Genomic DNA, 21,789 nt, shown 5'->3' with positions numbered 1-21,789 from the left:
CAAGACTACCAAGATGATAGTCATGCAGTTCTTGATAGGAAGCGGCTAAGTTTATGGATGTTCCATTCAGAAAATGTTAAATACAAAGCAGTAAATTCTCAGTACCTGAGGAGTATGGTAAGCTTTGTCCAATGTTATCAGTTTCTAGTCAGGAAGGATGCTGGAAGTACATAAGAATTTAAAAAATACTTAAATGATGCAATATCATAATGTATCGATGGAGTTTGAAGAGAATGGGAGTGAAATGATTGTGCAATCTTATTAAGCAAGAGATCCTTAAGAAAAACATGATATGGAATGAGTACCATATGCTTAAGGATGATGACCGTTATGAAAATTATGAGAAGACAAGAAAAATAACTATTATATGGAAAGTAAGACTGAATAGTCTGTGAACTAAAGGCAACCTAAAATTATTCTATCATTATGCTGCACATAAAAGAAAGAATGAATACAAATAGTATACAGGAGACAACAGCAGAAGAGATTGTTTAGAGACCTACGAGGATGGTCTGAAAAGTTCTCGGCCTAACAATGAAAACAAAGTTATAATTTCAAAATTATTTTTATTTTTAATTTTCAGCATAATCTTCCTTAAGACTAATACGTTTATTCCAGTGATGCTCCAGCGCCATTATCCCATCCCTGTAGTGATCCTCAGTAAGATTTGCAAAATACCCCAAAAAAGGGCCACGTTTAAACCTGGAAGCGCATTTCTTAATTGTTGAATATGAAGGAGAAGAGTGCCCATAAATTTTTATGAGCTTCAAATGAATTTCTTTTGGCATTAAAGCTTCTTTTACAAAGAATTTAATAACCACATGATACTCAATTTCATCCATTCCAAGGGATACAAACAACACTTTTGTTCCAGACAGCTGTATGAAACAAACTACTTGATAGAGTGACTTGCAATTTCACACAGATGCTTATGACAGATGCACCAACTTAGAAAAAAAACTCTTGCTGATAGTGTTGCCATCTATGATCAAGGCCAAGAACTTTTCAGACCAACCCTTTAATTAGTGCTCATTTTGCTAAAAGTTATCAAACTGGTGTGTGTGCAGGACTGTACTTACACTTTTCCTGAGGCAGGTGGGACTCAAGGAGATCGAGTGCTCTGAGGCCTCTCTTACTGTTTGAGGGTCCTTAAATTTGTCCTAATTTTTTGGGGACCCTGCTAAAGTCTCGTGGTCCTGTGCATTGCATAAGTATGGCCCTGTGTGTGTGCAACATTGAGCTCACTGCTATTTCTTCAGTGGATGAAGAAACTAAGGAAATATGAAGAGGTACCTATTACACAAACTGATAACAATTTAGCAATTCGGCTAATGAGATATGAGCGCTGATGGTAAGAGTATTCACCTGAACTGGCTGTTGCTTTGACCAAGGTATATAATTTGAGTCTCAGAACAGGGAAGATTCCACAGGAGTGGAAAGGATGTATGATAATCTCATTGCACAAGGGTGGTGCAAAGACTGATGTTACAACCAAGCCATCAGTATCTCTGGAGTGTTGGTGGTGGTGAAGATTTTAAAAAAGTTGGTAATCACATGCAGATAGAAATGGATCAATGGAGAAACTATTCTTTGTAATGAAGAGCATGGGTGTAATAAGAAAGTTTATGTTTGAGCAACTTGCTCACATTTTATAATAATATTACCATTGGGTCAGACAAAGGAAACAGATACACCATGATACTTTTGGACTTTGCAAAGGCTCTTGACATAATAGTACGGAAGACTGTTGTGTAAGCTGCAAGATGTGGGATTGGATTATAAAATATTAGCATAGATAAGAGGATGGCTGACTGAGAGATATCAAAAAGTGGTATATGGGGAATGTAAGTCTGAAAAATTTAAGATAACCAGTGGTGTACCACAAGGATCAGTCCTTGGTTCACTGTTATTCAATCTGTACATTAATGACATCAAAAAGGATTTGACAGGCAACTAACAGTTATTTGCTGATGGTACAAAGATAAGTAGGGTAATCAGGAATGCTGCTAATATGCAGTACTTGCAGAATAATCTGAATAGGCTGGAATTGTGGGTATGGGGGTAATGGATGTCAGTTCAATGTTAGTAAATGTAAAAATTTATGCACTTTGGTGTAATGAGATATTCAATGTCATATTATATTGGTGGAATTATACAAGAAGAAACTGATCAGGCTAGGGATCTTATGTTTTAGTAGAGAGGAAGTTTAAGGGCCATATAGCAAAAATTGCAACTCAGAGGATAACTGCAGTAGAAAAGAACCTTAAAGGATAATGAAGTAATTTTGTCTCTTTATAAGGTGACATGACCTCACCTGGAACTACTGCACACAGGTCTGACATGGTGATGCTCTGACCATGTGCAAAGAGAGAGAGAGAGTGCAGAGGATTGTAATAAAGTTGATACTAGGATTTTGGAATATAGTTTATGAAGATAGATTGAGTATTTGTGGAGTGTAGCTACTAGGAAACAAGAGAAAGAAGGACTTTCTCACACTGCCACCACTCCAAACTTCTCAAAGGCTCATAGAGGATACCAGCAGATGGAATTTTTCATTTGGAGGGTGGGGAGAGAATAAACGGGCATCCATGGAAGTTGAGAATGAATGCAAGAAGGAAGTAAGAGCTGCTAGATTTTTTTCTCAGTGTTGTGCACGAAAGGTACTGGTGGTGATAAGTGGCTTTGTTCAATGAGTCTCTGACTCCTTGGAGGTCACTCTTCATAATAATAATATTTAGTGTGGACTACAAGAGGTGGAAGAGGATAAATAGATATTCACTCTTCTTTGGCACGTACCTTATAGTTAGAATATGTTGGGAAGAGCTGTTAACTGTTTATAAAAATAAATCACAACAATTTTCCTTTCTTGCAACTGGGATGTCATTTATTCTAATCTTAATTCTTGGTCAGAGTGAAGTACATATTTGTGGCAAAAATGCATACAAAACAGTTTTCTTGTAGAGAAAAAACCTTGTTTCAAGTGTAAAGATGGGAAGGAAGTTTATTTTATCATTATTATCCAAAGACCTCATGGAGTCAAAGACTCAAATAGGAGGTATTTTTGTTATACACACACAGCTCATCACACCGTGCCTTAAACACACTCAAATTCTCTGCAGACATCACACTCTCAGGCAAGGCATTCCAATCATTCACAATTCTGCATGCAAAAAAACCTGCCTCTCACTCCCCTGCTCATGCCCTCTTTACACAGCTTCCAGGGATGACCTCTGATCTCCTACAGTTTTCTGTAAAACCTCTCCAACATTGATCTTATAACACCTCTTACTAACTTGTAGGTCTCTATCATACCACCCCTCTTCCTCTTATCCACTAGACTTTGTAATTGTATATTCTCAACCTGTCCTCATATTTGACATTCCAGAGATCAGAAACTACCCTAGTCAGCCACCTCTGGACCCTTTCCAGTATTTATTCGTCCTTTTGAAAACCAGGTGACCAAACCTGTGCACAGTAGTTAAGGTGCGGCCTAGTCAAAGCCTTATACAATGGAACAAGAATCCCCTTACTTCTCTAAATCAGTGTCTTCCACATCATTGCAAGAATTCTTTGTGTTGTCCTCACAATTTTGGCAATGTGTCCCCTAAATTTAAGATCCTTACCCACTATCACCTCAAGATCTCTTATTTCCTCCACCTCCAACAACATATCCCCAACAAGCATAAATTCTACATCCCAAATTTTAAAACCTTACATTTTGCAACATTGAACTTGCATCCCCCATTCCCATGCCCATTCATTCAACTTAATCAAGTCTTCTTGTAAGGCTTCATAGTTCGTCCCAACATTGCATCATCTGCACAAACAACCGAATATCCCCATCAAAATCTTTGCCAATATCATTAACATACAGGTTAAACAGCAATGGCTCGAAATAGACCCCTGAGGCACACCACTAATGACTTTCTTCTTCCAGAATATTGCTCCCCTATACACAAATTCCTGATACCTATCAGATAGCCAGTCTGCGATCCTGTGAACTAATCTAATATCCAATCCCATCCATCTAGTTTGACTATCAACTTATCATGCGGTAATCTATCAAAAGCCTTTGCAAAATCTAAGTATATTACTGTGTATCTCTCTCTCTCCTCTGCCCTAGGAAGCCATCACCTTATTGTAATAAGTAGATTAATAAAACATGACCTCCTTTTAGCAAATCCATGCTGTCCAAAGGTAATACCATTTTTGTCAACCCAATTCTGGATCCTAGTTATCACCAGCTTCTTCAACAACTTAACCACAACACCTGACACACAGATAGGCCTACAATTTGATGTTTGAGTTCTATCACTTCCCTTATGAAATGGCACAATCTTGCCTTCGTTCTACTCCTCTGGAACTCAACCCAGTGCAAGACTCATATTAAATAACTATGTCAAGGCAGATGCCAACTCCCTAGCCCATTCCTTCAAAATACGTGGTGATGTATCATCAAGTTCCACACCCTTATTAACATAAAGTTTGCTCAGTCACATTCACAAGAATGAAAGACCTTTATGAACTGCTCATTGAGTATCTTCACTATATCTTCTGCAGCAGTTGTCCTTATATCATTTTTTTCCTATCAATGTCGTCCTTCCATAATTTTTTTTTTTTGTTTTGTTTTGTTTGTTTGTTTGTTGTTGTTGGCTGCAAGGAACTCCCTAGGATTCTTTTTGGATTAATTAGCTAACTGCTCCTCATACTTCACTTTTGCTACCTTACCAACCAAATCACCCACCTTGCCTGGTCTTTGTAATAATTATGGAACTTTGTAATAATTATTGCTACTTCTCTTATACTGCCTCCATAATGCCCTTTTTCTCTGTGTCGCAAACTTAATGTCTTAATTCATTCATTTCACACCTACCTTATTTAATCTTCTGACCCTTGGAATACATTTAGACATTGCTTCTACTAGATAGTTCTGGAATATCCCCCAAGCTGCAATGATCTCTTTCCAGCTATCTCCTCATTCTATGCTATAACTACAAGCTGTCTCCTGAGCTACTCCTAATCAGCAGCCTTGTAGTTCCACATATACTCTTTCCTCACAGAGGTCCTCAAACCGCTAGCAAACACCCAGGCAATCACTTCATGGTAACTCTCACCAACTGGACAGTGATTTGACATCTCATTATAATCACATCCTCTGATGAGATGATCAAATCCAAGATCCTCAATCCTCATGTGCCCTCTGTTACATACTATCTGAGATAGTTGTCCCTCAAACACTAAAGAATATCATTTTCTTTACTTCCAGTTGCTATCTCATCATCCCAATCTTTATTGCCATAATTAAAATCACCCATGATGATCACTCTTTTCTTATTCGCTTGGCTAATTTGATTATATATTTCATGATCACTACCATCCATCTTACCAGGTCTATAACAACATCCAACTTAGTATTTCATTCTATATTCACTTCTATCTCACACCATACTGCTTCAAAACTACTGGCACTATTTCTCTCTTGCATCTCTACCTTGTATGGACATAACTCTTTTTCTATCATCAATAGCACTCTCCTCTCCCTTTTAACCCTTTCTATCCTCATGAAACACATCATACCCTTCCATTTTTCTCTGTCAGATTGTCAGGATGCCATCCTCATCCAACTATGTCTCACTTATTCCAACAATTCTTGGGTGAACAGACTCAATTAATGCAAACTTTTCATTTGCCTTGTTTCTTACACTTCTAGCATTTGTATACAAATATGGCAGCTCATTCCTGGATGTACAGCTAGTTCCACTGAATGATATATCCACATAACCACAAGAAAGATATTTATTTAACCAAATATTTCAGTCTGGATATAGCAGACCATCCTCAGTGGTATTACAAGAACAGTTTTAAAAAATACAAGCTAGAATACTAACAATAGATCGTTAAAAATAGAACACGCCATGTGATGTTATATCACTAAGTATGAAACGGAATATTTTGAAGTAGAGACATGTTTAAAAAAAAAATAATAAAAAAAAATAAATATTAATGAGTAATCTTGATTAGACTTTAACAGATTTTTGATATAGATATACAGTCGTTACGATTCAGGTTGGGACGATGGAGCAAGGCCTCCACGCTTTCCTTGAACAAACGTTCGAACCTATAACGGGATCTATGTAAGAGGCGAGTCCTGGACCAAAAGATGCTGTGGTCAGTTTCAATCCTGTGTTGAGCCAATCCAGACTTTTCAGGTTTGTTGTGAAGAATGGAGGATTGATGTTCTTGGATTCTTTTTTCAAGAGAATGTCCGGTCTGTCCAAAATAGGAGAGATCACAGTTGCACGGAATTATATATATCTATATAATTGACTGTATATCTATATCAAAAATCTGGGAAAATCTAATCAAGATTACTCATTAATTTTTTTTTTTTTTAATCATGTCTCTACTTCAAAATATTCCATTTCATACTAGTGATATAACATCATGCGGTGGTCTATTTTTAATGATCTATTGTTAATATTCTAGCTTGTATTTTTTAAAACTGTTCTTGTAATACCACTGAGGATGGTCTGCTATTTCCAGACCGAAATATTTGGTTAAATAAATATCTTTCTTGTGGTGTTACGTGGATATATCATTCAGTCTTATGTCACAAATATCCTTAAAACAGCTAGTTCCACTTATACCACATATTTAATGTGACTTCTCCATGCTTAACTCTAGACATTTTTTTTCCTCCTTATTCATCTTAGAACCTTCTTCAAATTCAACTATTTTCCCTTGATCCCAGGTTATCCCCTTCCCTTTCTGTCTACACATGCATTGATCCTCTTGGAGCATCTACCTTTCTCATGCACTGTGTTTCTCAGTTTTATTATACTTTAGCATACTAAGGTTTTGTGCCAACTCTAAAGTTGAAAATACATATGTACTCACCCACATACAAGAAATAAATGTATAATACAACCAGAAATATAGGTATATAAGTGACTTTCCATCATGAACAAAATATACAATTGGAACAATAATACTCAGTTAAACTCACAATGTATATTGTTAAAAGTCATATAAAATCTAACAGTGCATAATGATCAGATTATTAAAATTGCTATAAATGAATGCATTCGTTAGGCTGCAGAAATTTTTCAACTTGGTTACAAAGTAAGTTATAATGGACAAGTTCTTGTATAATCCTTACCAAAACATAAGAAACACAGGTTTGGCATGAAGTATCCTCATGACCGGTCTACTTGTATATGAAGGCTGTTGATTTCACATCAGCCTCAGTATCTCACATAATGCAAAACACAATTCCTTTCAGATGTGTATATCACTCTAAATTACAAGGAAGATCAGTATGTAAACTAATTTCAATCTTTATTGAAATCTCTTTGGTGGTAGCTAGATGCAGAAAAATACCGAGGTTAAATCTATGCATAAGTCATAAATTTTCCATATACAAGTAATACAAATGATGTATCACTATATTATTAAAATAATCTGGATCAAAGATAGTTGTAGGAAGAGCTTTCTTTTTCTTTATGTAACTAGGTAACTAAGCAGAAAAACTTTCTACCACTACCTTGTAGAAAGATATGGTGATACACCATTTTTAATAATTGTATATGGAAAACAGGGGTGCTTAAAGGTCAAAGCTGTATAACTGAGAGAAGACCTCCACATAGCCCTTAAAGGAATGCGGAGAACCGATCAGGGCTTCTGACCTAATGTCCAATCCTCACCTTCTCGCAGTGCACCCTGTTGGGTATCTACCTGGATACTGAATGAACGAGGATGGGCTGGCAATTTGGGATTTAGCTGACCAAATTGTATTCTTATTGGCTTAAACCAATATACAAAATGATGGTACAACAGGACAAAATTTCATGCTGGCTGGGGCGGTTAAACAAGGCCCCTGTTATTTTCGCCAGGAACCAGGGCGAACAGCGAAAAGTCAGCTACTGGAACAAATCTGAAAGCACACCCCAATTCAACATCACCAGAGTAAAAGATCGGTACTATCAACATAAAAACATTTCAGCTACTTAGGCATGATTTTTAGTGAAGATGGTAAATTAAATATGGAAATAGACAACAGAATCAACAAAGCTGGTATGGTAGGAAGTCAACTGAATAAATTCATATGGAATAAGAAAGAAATTAGTCAGAACACTAAATTAGCTGTATACACGACAGTGTTTAAACCAGTTTTAACTTATGGATCTGAGAGCTGGGTCAGAAGTAAAACACTTGACCAAAGACCACAGATATGAGAGTCCTGAGAAAGATTAGGGGTGTGAACAGATGGCATCAATGGCACCATCATATTAAAAACGAGGATATTAGGAAAGAACTTGACATTGTCGGCATCCACGAATGCATTAGCAGAGCTAATCTCAGGTGGTATGGTCACTTAAACAGAATGGGTGAGGAAAGATTAACAAAACAAGTGTTGTCTGCCAGGTTGGCAGAAAAACGACCCAGAGGAAGACCAAGATATAGGTGGATTGATATGGTACAAAGTGCCTTAGACGATAAAATATAAGATCTGATAATGTTGGAGTCTTGACAAGTAACAGACTGATTTGGAGGAAAATTGTAGATAGGAAGTTAGTAATGATGTAAATTTTTCATGTAGTACTATCATATCCTGTACACCCTTTGAGGGTACATGTCAGGAATTTGATGATGATGATATGGAAAACATGACTTCTACAATGATTTAATCTCAGTTTCTTCATTGATCTACTGCCCAATAATAAAACTTTAATAAAGGTCAAAATTGATCCAGGGTAGTGACCTTTCTCATAAGCTAACCCAGCTGAAGTGTATCTTTATTTCTTTTGATCTGAACATGTCTTAGGATTCAATATTAGCAAATGTCCAAGAGAATTATTCTGATATACATCAAATGTTCAATATGAGAGACTTCTGAATGTGATTGGTGTGTGTGTGAAACTGCTTAGTGCCTACAGAAAATTTAGTGAACCCATATAAATGATGTACCTTTGGTAGCATTTCAGAATAATATAGTTTTAGTGCAAGCTCTATGGCATACTGAGTGGCATGCCATAATGAGAAGCCAATGTTTAAAAAGATAAAGCATCAATTGGAATATATAATAAAAGAAATGTATCCAAAAAAAATTAGGTACATATCAATAAAACCATATAGAAATATATGTGCTTCAAGAAATTTTTAAAAAGATTATATGATTAAAAACATTACATATATTTGATATATCTCATGAAATCTGCCTGAGGCTCAGGCAGATTGGTAAAATAATGACTGTCCTCATTAAAGTAAACTCAAGATACTGCAAGATGATACTTTTGGTCTGCAACATAATACTGCAAACCAAAAAAACTGCTTGTTCCTTATGGTCAGGTGCTATTTTAACATTGTATTATAAAGGCATCTGTTGTTGTCAAGACAAAAGCAATGGTTCATTTACTCTGATGTAAATGACTAGGCAGGTTCGAAGTAACCAGTTGCATTGCTAATGGTGTGTTGGTGAATAAGATCCAACCATTGAAGTGTACTGTTTCTTGCAGAGACAGACTTGAGACCTATAATTAGATCTTGATTAGTTAAGTGCTCAGTATTAGCAAAGAACATTGACCAACACTGCATGAGCTAAATGATCCTGGTTGGATCATTCTAAACTACTTATCTTGCCAAACTAGGCTCCAAAGCAGCAAATCACAAGTATTTGCTGCTTTCGCAGATTTTCAGAAGTCACACTATATGGCAAACTTTGCATCAGAATCCTAGAAGTAATGGCATGAAAAAAAGAATAGTGAAATCAACCCAGTAAAAAGTAGAAAGAAGAATTAGGAATGAACAGATAAGTACTGAGAAGAATGAAAAGGGCAGCTTTATTACAAACAGATGCCACATATGAATGAGTGAGGAACTTCTATAATTCTAAAGAGGTTCAGCAATAATAATAAATTGTATAATGAATTTATCATCAAAACCAAACAGAAATATTTTGCTGCTTTGTTTTCTTCCACATATTTCTGTTTGGTTTTATCATCAAAACCAAACAGAAATATGTGGAAGAAAACAAAGCAGCAAAATAGTTTTAAAAAACTGATAGTGCAATGTTCAAAAAACTTACCTCGGCATGGATCATTTTTCACTAAGAATTCATCTAGGGCAACCCATCCACCGCCAACTCGCACCATTACTGTACTGCGAAGGATGCGAACAAGCCGCAATTTTTGAGAATCGCCAAACTAAACAAAACAAGAGAAACTGGCATTGTAACACAAATTTAGTTTCATAAAATAAAAGTTAGAAACCGCTATATTTTATTTAAATTCAAAATATACTCTTTTGCTAACATAGTACTAATTTTATTTTAAACAATTCTTTAACATCCTGGGTTAAAGAATAAAGAAAGGCAATTGATATTAAGAAATTATTATTCTGCTTTGCATTAGAATGCCAGAAAATATTAGCTTGAAAAAGAGAGAGAAGATGTGTGTAGGAGAAATCAATACCAGTTCACAGCCTCTCTGGAGAATGGCTTAGATGATGTGATATTCTGATTACAAACAATTTGTAAGATCACTGGTAACAGCAGATGCCTTAGATTAACAGTTATCATTTTTATTTTTTTATGTGAATCTCACCCCCATACAGTTTGAAGTACGTAATGTATTAGTACTGTGGATTGGCTAAAGGTTAGATGGTCCAAATGCCCTGTTATAAACAAACTGTGGTCTACTAGTACGAGCTATTGTTGCTTTTGTTTTTAGACTGGATTAGAAACTATGGCTATAATGTGCCAACTCGATGTTTACAAGGACAGAAATCAACAAAAGTATGTAAAATTAAAAATCTGTATCTAAAAATTGTGGAGTATACGCATATCAATAAAATCACTCACACATACTTTAAAGAAGATTATATAAATTAGTATGTTGTGGACATTTGAAAACATAAGATATATTGAATAAATCTAACTGAGGCTCCAGTGGTAAAATAATGAGTGCAGTCTATTAAACTATGGTGAACTGTTAAGATGGATGAATAGCACTCAAACATAGGAAATCATCACCTCCAACAAGAAGGAATGTGTGAGATGACCTATGCAAAAATAATGAGCTCAGTCTATTAAAATATGGTGAACTGTTAAGATGGATGAATAGTACTTACACATAGGAAATCATCACATCTCAATAAGAAGGAATGTGTAATATGACCTTTGCAGAGCTCAGCAAGAATAGATTCCTCTCAACAAACCCTGCATAAACTGGACCACTACAGTTTAATTTCAGATTCTGGTGTAAGTTTTCTATTCCATGATATTTACCACTGGAATATGAATATATCTTATAATGTGCCTGTGATTGGCATTGGCAAAAGATAGATGTTTTAAGTGGCAGGGTGTTCTAGATGCAGTGTTTAAAGCTTCATTTCTCTCAATCCCAAACACAGCTTGGGATCCAACACAGGCAATATATGTTGAACCCACGAGAGAGCAACGCACGTGCTTAGAATACTAGACCTCTCAAAGCTTGTAGAAAACTTACCATGTGTAAATAATGCACCCTGTGATAGTGCTTCATCATTATATAATATAATGCAAGCGTTATGGCATGCAGCGCAGCAGGAAAATTGTTAAATTATAGTTGGAATGTAGCAATTAAGATATCATTAGATTTTATCTCCAGGCAGCATAACATGCCATCAGGAAAAATAGCAGCAGGAGCAGATTCTTTCTAGAGACTGATTTTGAACCATTTCTACTCTGTTTTAGAAAGTGTGGTATATTTTCCTAATTTGTCTATAAAACAATATTGCCTATAAAATGTTAAGAGACTGCATTAATTCTTTTATATGCAGTTCAAAAGGACAGTTGTTAAAACCAGAGTGGTGGTTCATCTGCTTCAAGGTTAAGACTAGGAACAAGTGATGTGGGAAATGAGTCCTGATTGAATATGTGCTCAGAACAGATGGAGGAAATAAACTAGTTCTCTAGTTTTCTCTTCCATGACTGGTGTGTGTGTGGCATGAATATTAATTTCTTTTTTTGTTTTGTTTTTAACTGAATCTGAGTCACAAGAACTTTGTTTCTGTTGCAAACTGGATAACTGCTGGTCTCATCTTATCTGTCTGAAAGGATAATGGTACACCTTCATGAAAAAAAAATGCATCCAAATGGTTTTCTGTGGTGTAAACCTGAAAGAACCCATTTGCAAGCATCTAGGTGGAAAGGTGATTAATGGCTTGCTGAATTCTCATTCTATGCCATTGGCTAAGAACATACGTTCTTAGCATAAAATTGTATGCTGTTGGCTAAGAACGTATGTTCTTAACCAACGGCTACAATCCCTACAAAATAGATAAAATACTACATATGCCCATTACTCTGCCTTCCCCTAACACACAAGAATACAACATGACCATTTCTATTCCCTATATCAGAGGTACATCAGAAAAGATAGCCAAAGTATTGTTGAAACATGGCCTTCGCACCACTTTCAAACCTCATGTCAAGCTGGCAACTCTGATCTGCTCGCCTAAGGATAAACTTCACCCTCTAGCACACCCAGGAGTGTATGAAGTTCCTTGTGACTGTGACTTGGCCTATTATGGGCAAACAGGAAGATCAGTGAACATCCGCCTGGAAGAACATGAAAGATACATTCGCTACTATTACTATGGCAAGTCGGGACTGGCAGACCACACTTTGGACACTCCTTCACACAGGATTAGATGGAGGGAAAACGAATGTGCTATTTAAGAGTCATTATAGATCTGAAAGATTATTTTTTGAGTCAGCAATGGCTTTGAAGAATTCTCCCAACCTTAACAAATATGGTTGCATTAATTTGCCAAAAATTTGGGAGACAGTTATCCTAAGATAAAAACTCCTGGAAGCTGCTTTTTTTTTCTTTTTTTTTTTTCGTTAGAGCGCGCCAAAAATAGGAGACTTAAGAGCTTTTGTCTTTTGCAATCACTGCGCATATACAAGTGTGTTGTGCTCTGATGATGCTGAGTTGAAAATCAGCGAAATATAAGCATTAATAAAACATCTTTGTGATAAAAGTGTTGTTAATACCGTGAAAAATAAGTCATGAATAACCATCAACACCTAAGCTTATCTGTTAGATTGATCTCTCCAAGTATACTAAACCTTCAAAGTATTTCACTCCCATGAAAAAGAAACTGATATTATATGCTCATTTTGGAGGAAAGCATTTCTAATGGATGATTCTGGTTTTTCATGTTACACTTTGTAATATGATTCACTATATCTATGACAGAAGATAAACTGACTGTTGCAGAATCAAATGCTGATAAGAAGAAGAAAGAAGTGATCCAGTGAACTTGTTCTATTTCCCATCATGATATCTGTGATGGAGCACATGGTTGCCCAAATAAAAGAAAGAGAATATTATTGGAGGGTGACCAGTCCCATACAGGTTAATAAGTGGGGGGGGGGAGAGAAAGATCATGAGCAGATTGTTAAGTCAGTGACAGTGAATATTCGGATGCTTTACAATCTGTCCCCATGATGTTAGTACAAGCACTACTCTACACAGTGGTATGACCTTTTAAATTCCCCATGAAAATTACAGGGATTGGCAACTGCTATATGAGGTCACTAAGGTTGTCTTCAGATAAATCTGAAAATCAAATTGTAATAAGAGGTCCTACTGACCTCTTATTGCAATTTGCAGATGGCCACAGGCAGGTCTATCCTGTCTTTATGGAAGATGGTAATATTCCATAATGTAGGATCTTCACCAGATTTAAAGATTGCTTCCTGCAGACAAAAAGCACAGACTTATACTTCGACAAGAGGGTCTTGATATCATCAATGTCTTGGGGGAATCCACAACAATTCCATTGTAGGAATGCATTCACTATTATTTATTTTATTATTTTGTGTATCAATTTGGCTTTATTGTGATGCAGTCTTGTTTTTATCAGTCTAGGATTTTTCCTTTTTGTAGAACAACAAAACATGTTGACAACATGTCTATCTTTTCCTACATAGGAAAAACATCCACACATTGGAAAATTCAATGGTATACTAGGTATTTTAATGATTTTTATTCCTCTGTGGACATAGATGTATCCATTTTATCTATTAATGGATCTAGAGAAGTGTCCCAATTTTTCAGTACCTGCGCACTTCCCTTAGGCAAAGGCAGTTTGGAAATTATAATATTTCATTCAAACATAAATAATTATAAAGGTATTTATTTTTAACATTTGCATATATTTTTAAGTTAATTGAATCCAACATTCATAAAGTACAAAAAGTTATGAAGTTAAAATTTCCAACAACAAAAGTTCAATGAGACGAATGAAAATATTTCTGTTGGGAAGAAATTAGTTTTGTGAAATCTGGTTCTATATTTGTTAATTTTAGTCACAGATGGAACTCCACATCTAGAGTCCATAAGCACAGAAAAACCTAGTAGATGCATATGAGGCTTGTGAAACAGTCGCTGAGGGCCAGTACAATTTAAGATACAAACGATTCTGAATTTTAATGGAGAGTTCCAATTATATGATTGACTATTTGAATTAAAACTTTTAATACTAACAGTTAGAACAACACAGATGGTACGCATCATACTATCAACCACAAGTACTCCTAACGAGGGTCAGTCAATACATGACGAGAGACATTTTGTTTAAAACTTCTATTAAAATATTTAATTGTGTTCCGAACAGGTTCACGTTGCTCTTTTAGTTTCAATACAAGAATGTATAAGGTTTTTTTTTTTTTTTGTCATGAAGCTCTATTATTTTGTTATGGAGCTCCATGATAACAACAACAATAAAAAGCTAGCTGCTAATATATACTCACACTTCCTGTAGATTTTTTAGTTATGGAAAAATTAATTATAACACAGACCTGAACTTATCTGCAATAAGTTATTGAAAAGGCACTTCAGGTGTTCAAATACTTTAGAATCCACATTTCTTTGGAAAGCAGCTAGAATATGTTTCCAGCGAATTTCTGTTCAAGTCAATGTCACATCATTTTATGTGAAAACTGAACTCCTTGAAATCCTTGTAGTTATGTATAGTTTCTGTGAGCAGTCCTAAATATTTTTCTTTACATTAAAGAGTGCAGCTTTGTCTTTGTAGTACAACTGCTTGAATTCCTTGAGCAGTTTGTCTTGAAAGCACATCTTGATTTTTTTTAGTTGACAAAACAAGATAAATCTTTCCAGTGTTTTTAATATTTTCTGATCCCATACTTTTGCTTCATCCAAGTGTAAGCAAAACAAAGTTTTCACGCGAAGAAACTTCATGACTGGACTACTTGTATACAGAGGTTAATAATTTCACATCACTTGATGTAGTAGCCCATAATGCAAAACATATATCCCTGTGGATATATATAATGCTATGCATTTGGGAAGGGCCACTACCCAGACTTGTTTCATCCTTTATTGAGGTGAAAAAGTAAAAGGGTGCTCATCATAGGCCTAGAGTAGCTAGTATAGGGTGCAAGATATAGCCTGATAGTATTAGGAGAAAGAAAAGACAGATAGTATGAGGATACAAAAAAGGCCTCAGCTCTTTTATATTATCATATAGACAAAAGTTGGTTTTCCTTTTACACCAATCTCACGTAGATGAACCAACTGAAACTAAAGCACAAAGATGACTGATACACAGGTGGTTAGCCTTGTCTGAGTTAACTGCCTTGAGTTGGCCTTCTCTGCCTGGAATTGCTCATTCCTGCAATTAACTATAAGACCACATTGAATTAAGAAGATGGAACCATTTAAAAACCTCTCATAGTAAAAATAGTCAGAATTTTATCTCCCCCCCCCCTGGTGAATATTGCATGTGAGTGGTCTGCCCCATCTATTCAAAAATTTTATACCTCCTAGAGCGCTTCTTTCTAAATACAAAAATCATCTGACTGAACGATAAAATTTCCACAACACAATATTATAAAGCATTTGGATGTCATATTACTGTTTTCAAATCCATTTTTCTTTCTAACCTTCCATAAAAGGTATTTTAATTCATTAATTATAAAAATCAAAATTCTCTTCCCACTGCTCACAAGTGGTGGGTATTGCAAATAAATAACCTGTTCCAAATACGCAGGGCAAAGGAGCAGTTGTAGAATGCATGTTCTACTGTTTCCAATAGGTAGCAGATGTCACAGATTGGATCTCTGATGTTAAAGTATCATCATTTGATGGTATTGACTGGAAGGTAATCATATACAATTCTCCAAGATCCCTTCTGTTAGGATATCTTTGGAACTTCAGTAAGTTATGAAACAAAGTGTTGTTATTAATTAAAAGAAACACATGTATTAACCCCAGTGAAAATTATTTAATTGTAAATATTTCATCCTAAGTATCTTAGGACATCATCAGTACAGTAGTTTAAAACAATAATAGGAATAACATACAGTTAGGGTGCATGATTACAATAGAATCTCATTAAACATGTGTAACGTGTTACAGAAGTAAATAATAATAATAATTATTTAACACAATTTTGTATGACAATTTCCCATACTTTAGGAATAGTAAGAACGTCGTTGCGGTTTAAGTTTGGTCTGTGTAGTAGGGCTTAAGAACTTTCTTTGTATAAACGTTCATGTTTATATAAAGATCTATGTAAAGGTTTAGACTTTTCCCAATGGATCCTATGGCTTGGATTTTCAATTCCGTGTTGAGAGAGGCCAGATTTATGCGGTTTAAAAAGACGAATGTGATCTTGATGTTCCGAGATGCGTTTCTGAACAGACCTACCTGTCTGTAGAAAGTAAGACAAACTGCATGAGCATCATCTCATAAACGTCAGGCAACATCAAAGGTGAGAGTTTGTCCTTTGCCTGGTGTTTATGAGATTCCGTGCTAATGCAATTTGTCTTACTTTGGACAGACAGGTAGGTCTGTTCAGAAACGCATCTCAGAACATAGAGACCACATTTGAAAATCCAAACCATAGGATCCATTGGGAAAAGTCTAAACTTTTACATAGATCTTTATATAAACATGAATGTTTATACAAAGAAAGTTCTGAAGCCCTACTACACAGACCAAACCTAAACAGCAATGATGTTCTTACTATTCCTAAAGTATGAGAAATGGTCATACAAAATCGTGTTAAATAATAATAATAATAATAATTATTATTATTATTTTTTTTTACTTCTGTAACACGTTACGCACGTTTAATGAGATTCTATTGTAATCATGTGCCCTAACTGTAAGTTATTCCTATTATTGTTTTAAACTACTGTATACTGATGATGTCCTAAGATACTTAGGATGAAATATTTACAATTAAATAATTTTCAGTGGTTAATACGTGTTTCTTTTAATTATGATCGCAACACAGGTTTTGTTATTTAAAAAAGTGTTGTTGTCAGTACCCAATTGTGGAAGTTCATTGCAAAACAGATTAAAGATTTCTTTATACCAAATTTTACTTTTTTTTTTAATGGAAAGAATGTCAGTATCAGAGTGTCATAACAGTCTTAGAGTTAAGCACAGAGTATTGTAGTATTCGGGAACAATCTCAGTTTTTGGACCTTTATAATCATTTACTCCAAACAGGGAAAGATGAAAACTCAGGTACTACAGGAAAAGGTCTGCACGTGTGTGATTGGTCGGCAATATTTTATGGATTTTTGAAGCTGTATTGCTTAAATAGCAGAATTTTAAGATTGGAAACCCAAATGTTCCATGCTTCTTTGATAGTTGAAGAAATTCTTTTTTAATTTCTTGGTATCAGCTGGCCCAAAAAAATTGCACAGGCTTACTATATAATTGCTTTTCTTCAGCTTCTATGATGTCTGTAATATTCAACCTAATGTATAACCACTCAGACAGCCGGCTTGGCTGGCCGAGTGGTTAGTGTATCCGCTCTCCAGCCAAAAGGCTATGGGTTCGAATCCCGCCGTGGGCATGGATGTGGTGATTTTCTATGAAAATACTAGTGGCTGTGGTCAATGGTAGATGGCATTAGTGTAGATGACAAAAGTAGTTGGTGTTAGAGATGGAGATTTCTGGAGTAGGTGCCCTCCCTTGATGAGTCTTTGGACTCCCTGGAGGTGTCATGTAATAATAATAAGTAAAGAGCCTCTCTAAAAATGTGATAATCCCCCTACTACTCCCTACAAGTGACCGAAGGATCGTCCAACTCAGTGGCAGTTCCACTCAGTGACAGGCTCACCCTACACTGAGCAGAACCACTCATATTCCAGGAAAAAGTATCCACCAACACAGTCCCAATAGAGGCCACACTGGAAAACACCAATCCCAAGAGACTCAACTTGCTCCCTTAAAGCAGAAACTCTCATTCTGTGATTTCTGTAATATTCAACCTTTATTAAGGTCTCATCAGTGGGAGTCAGACCCAGAAGTGATATCAAGGTTGAAGTAATGCAGAAGTCATACTTCCATATACAAGTAGTCAAAAGACATCACACCTTATTATTGAAATTATTATTATCACACTATCCTTTGGTATTGTGAATTATATTGCTAAAATTCTAATAAATTACAAAATGGTTATAATGAGAGAGATGAGTAATGTAGAAGTAACAGAGGTAAAAGCAGAAGAGTGCAGAACAGGGAATGAAATTTCACAGCTGTGATGAGTGCTTCATAATGCAAAAGAAACTGGAGACTTGAAAATTACTGATTAAGAATAATACAGTAAGAATGACCAATGATCCCAAGAATAGTGGGACTAATTAGACAAGAAAACCACTGATCACAGCGGTGGAGTAAAGAATTTGGTTGATGAATCAAACTCAAGCTACTTATTTGAACTAGTCAGATTTTTAAGAGTTACTTGAATATGCATTGGCTGTCATTTTCAATTTTTATAATTCATTAGCAACTGAGGCTATAATACACCCAGTCAAAGTTCAGAAAGTATTACAGTGCAACTATATATAAAAGTATAATATGTAATGCTATAACATAAAAAAATTTCTAATAAATATATATATACCATATGAATTGATTTTTTGGAAAATTAAAAAAAAAAAATTTAATGTTGTCAAGTCAATCTGACTGAACGTAATAAAGCTCAGGTAAAATGGTAAAATAATTAATGTCCTCATTATCCTCATATTGTCCTCAACTTCCTTTTCTACAAACCCTGCATAGACTGGATTACCAAAGTTTAATGTCACGGTCAATGTGATATAGTTTGCTGCTGATCTTTATGCCATGATGGTGGCAACTGGGATATTACTCTTGGTCTTATAATCAGCCTGCAGGAATACATGTAGGGATCAAAATGATGGTATCTTAAGAAACAAGGCTAGCCTTGCTGCAGCAAATTTGATATTAGTTATTAGATTTGATGTAGAGTATCTAAGAAACATACTACAAGCTCAATCTTGACCTTTTTTTGGCTGATTGGAACTCTGGGTTCCAGCTAAGAAAAAGTATTCCAGTGAGCCAGTCCATTTTCCATATGAGTATCTGTGTAGAAGGTACATGATTCCTGTGAAGATATAGTGTAAATCATGTCTTCACAGGAAAATGATTGCTTCCATAGATGTTCTCTCCAATATCACAAATGAGCAGTGGAAAAATTGCAGGAGAGCAGTTACGATATATATATATATATATATATATATTTTTTTTTTTTTTCATCTTTTTTTTGACTGACTGAAACCGAGAAAATAGATAAGTTAATTTAACGGAGCACACAATATGTTTCATCAAAAATGACTTCTTCAGGTGTGGTAACACTTAAAGCAAATTAAAAAAATCATAAAAACACTGAGCCATTATAATAACAGACTTGTAAATTGAAGTTAAGTTTGAATTGTCGTTATAGTCTATTCTGTAGTTCTATTGTTGTGCAAATGCGAGCGTATGAGTTCACGCGTATGCCAGTATCTAATGGCAGAACTATGCGAGTCAGGTAGACTATAACTGAGGTTGCTGTTGATTTGAGAAGGGTCTAGGACAATTTCTTTGGATTCCACTATGGGGCATTCCACTTCATTGTGACAAATATAGACATTTGATGTTGGTTCCAATCTATTTCATGTTGGAGGCCTTCATCGTTTGTGTTCACTGAACATAAGACATGATTTGAGAGTGCGCTTGCTCTGATTCTATTGTATGAAATGTCTTTCTGATGTTCCTCTAGCTGTAGGAGGATTGATTTCTCAGTCTACTCTTCATTGTGGTCTCCCGCAATCACATATTATTTTATATACACCTGGGAACTGAGGATGGTTATGAGCTTGTTTTGGGTGGCTTAGAACTGACCTTAGTTTTGGAAGAGTTGAAAAACAAGCTTTTATATGAAATTTTTTCAAAATTCTTCCTAGTTTCCGGGAGAGTGAGCTGATGTACGGTAAAGAAATATAACCCTTGGGGTTGTTGGGATCTCTGTATTGTTTCGAGGGCGCTGGTATAGTAACTAATGATCATAAATATATATATATATATATATATATATATATATAGAAAGTTTTTTCAACTTGGGTATATTATGTATTCAAGATACCAAGTAATTTTATATAAACTTGGTTTTAATACTATTTCCCAAGTAAGCAAACAGACAAGAAAGTCAGGTTTGCCCCTGCAAGTAGTGCAAGTCCAAGGCAACTCGTGGTAAAGGTGGATAAAGATCTGATCACTTTTCTTAGTATTTCCCCTTAATGTAAAGCACATCCCCTTGCGGAGATGTATGATGCTAAATATTAAAGGCAATGGTCACTACCCATTCCGGTTTCGACCTTTATTGAGGTCTCGTCAGTGGGAGCCAGACCTGAAAAAGTCAGACCTTCATCCTTAGCATTTTCAGGTCTGGCTCCCACTGACGAGACCTCAATAAAGGTCGAAACCGGTATGGGTAGTGACCATTGCCTTTAATGTTTAGCATCATACATCACCGCAAGGGTATGTGCTTTACATTAAGGGGAAAATACTAAGAAAAGTGATCAGATCTTTATCCACCTTTACCATGAGTTGCCTTGACTGGCACTACCATGAGTTGCCTTGGACTTGCACTACTTGCAGCTGCAAAACTGACTTTCTTGTCTGTTTGCTTACTTCTTGGAAAATAGGATTAAAACCAAGTTTATATAAAATTAGTTGGTATCTTGAATGTATATATACACATATACAGGGCTGGCGGAAGCGGGCATGCAGTGCATGCGGGAGCCGCTACGATGGGGGCGCTGCTGCCAGGGAGCAGTTCATAAGTTAATTTTTAAGAAACAAAATTTTTATCATAAAAACAAAAAATTCTTAGAATGATCAATATTAAAATAAATAAGGCCGGATACACCGAATAAAAATTAAAAAAAAATGTATATTGCCACCTCTTTGATCAGCCGGCTGTTTACAATTTGCAGCTAGAGCAGGCTAAATGCTTGCCTGCAGAATGTTGTGTCTACTGCAATCTATCTAAAGTGAAACGATGAACGGTTTTTATGCGCAGAAACAAATTTTCGTACAAAACATTTGTTGCTAGTTAACCAGTCATATGGTACGCATCTCAGTAGGCTACTGACAGTAGCACAGTGTTGACTATTATTTCATCTCTGTGTCATGTTGTGTAATAATTTCTTGTGGGTATAAAATAGAAATGGAATCAAAAATTAAAAAAAAAAAAGAGTTATTCAGTGCACAAAATTGTAAGCATCATGCTGCAAAAGAAGTAGATATTAAGAAACAAATTGGGGCTCTTAATAAATTTGTTAAAATATTAAAATATTCTGATGCAGATTGTAACCAACTCAATACATCAGAAATCAGAGTTGAAGAACCGTGCACATCATCCAGTTTTCATGAAAGTACTATTGCAACTATTAAACAAGATAATTGAACATGA

General features: G+C 35.6%; 1 protein-coding gene across 1 annotated transcript in view; it reads right to left on the bottom strand.

The window, feature by feature from the left end:
• shot (dystonin-like protein short stop) overlaps positions 1-21,789 on the bottom strand; it is a 1,304,552-nt gene that overhangs the window by 81,407 nt on the left and 1,201,356 nt on the right. Inside the window, exon 88 of the mRNA XM_090402172.1 lies at positions 10,085-10,202. Within this exon, the coding sequence (XP_090258298.1) occupies positions 10,085-10,202 (118 nt within the window). The remainder of the gene's footprint in view (positions 1-10,084; positions 10,203-21,789) is intronic.

The sequence above is a fragment of the Typopeltis vanoorti genome, chromosome 12 (genome assembly GCF_054136105.1).
Source record: "Typopeltis vanoorti isolate ZY-2024b chromosome 12, IOZ_Tvanoo_1.0, whole genome shotgun sequence".
Lineage (NCBI taxonomy): Eukaryota > Metazoa > Arthropoda > Arachnida > Uropygi > Thelyphonidae > Typopeltis > Typopeltis vanoorti.
Note: the sequence above shows the minus strand (reverse complement) of the source record. Positions and strands in the feature narration are given on the sequence as shown.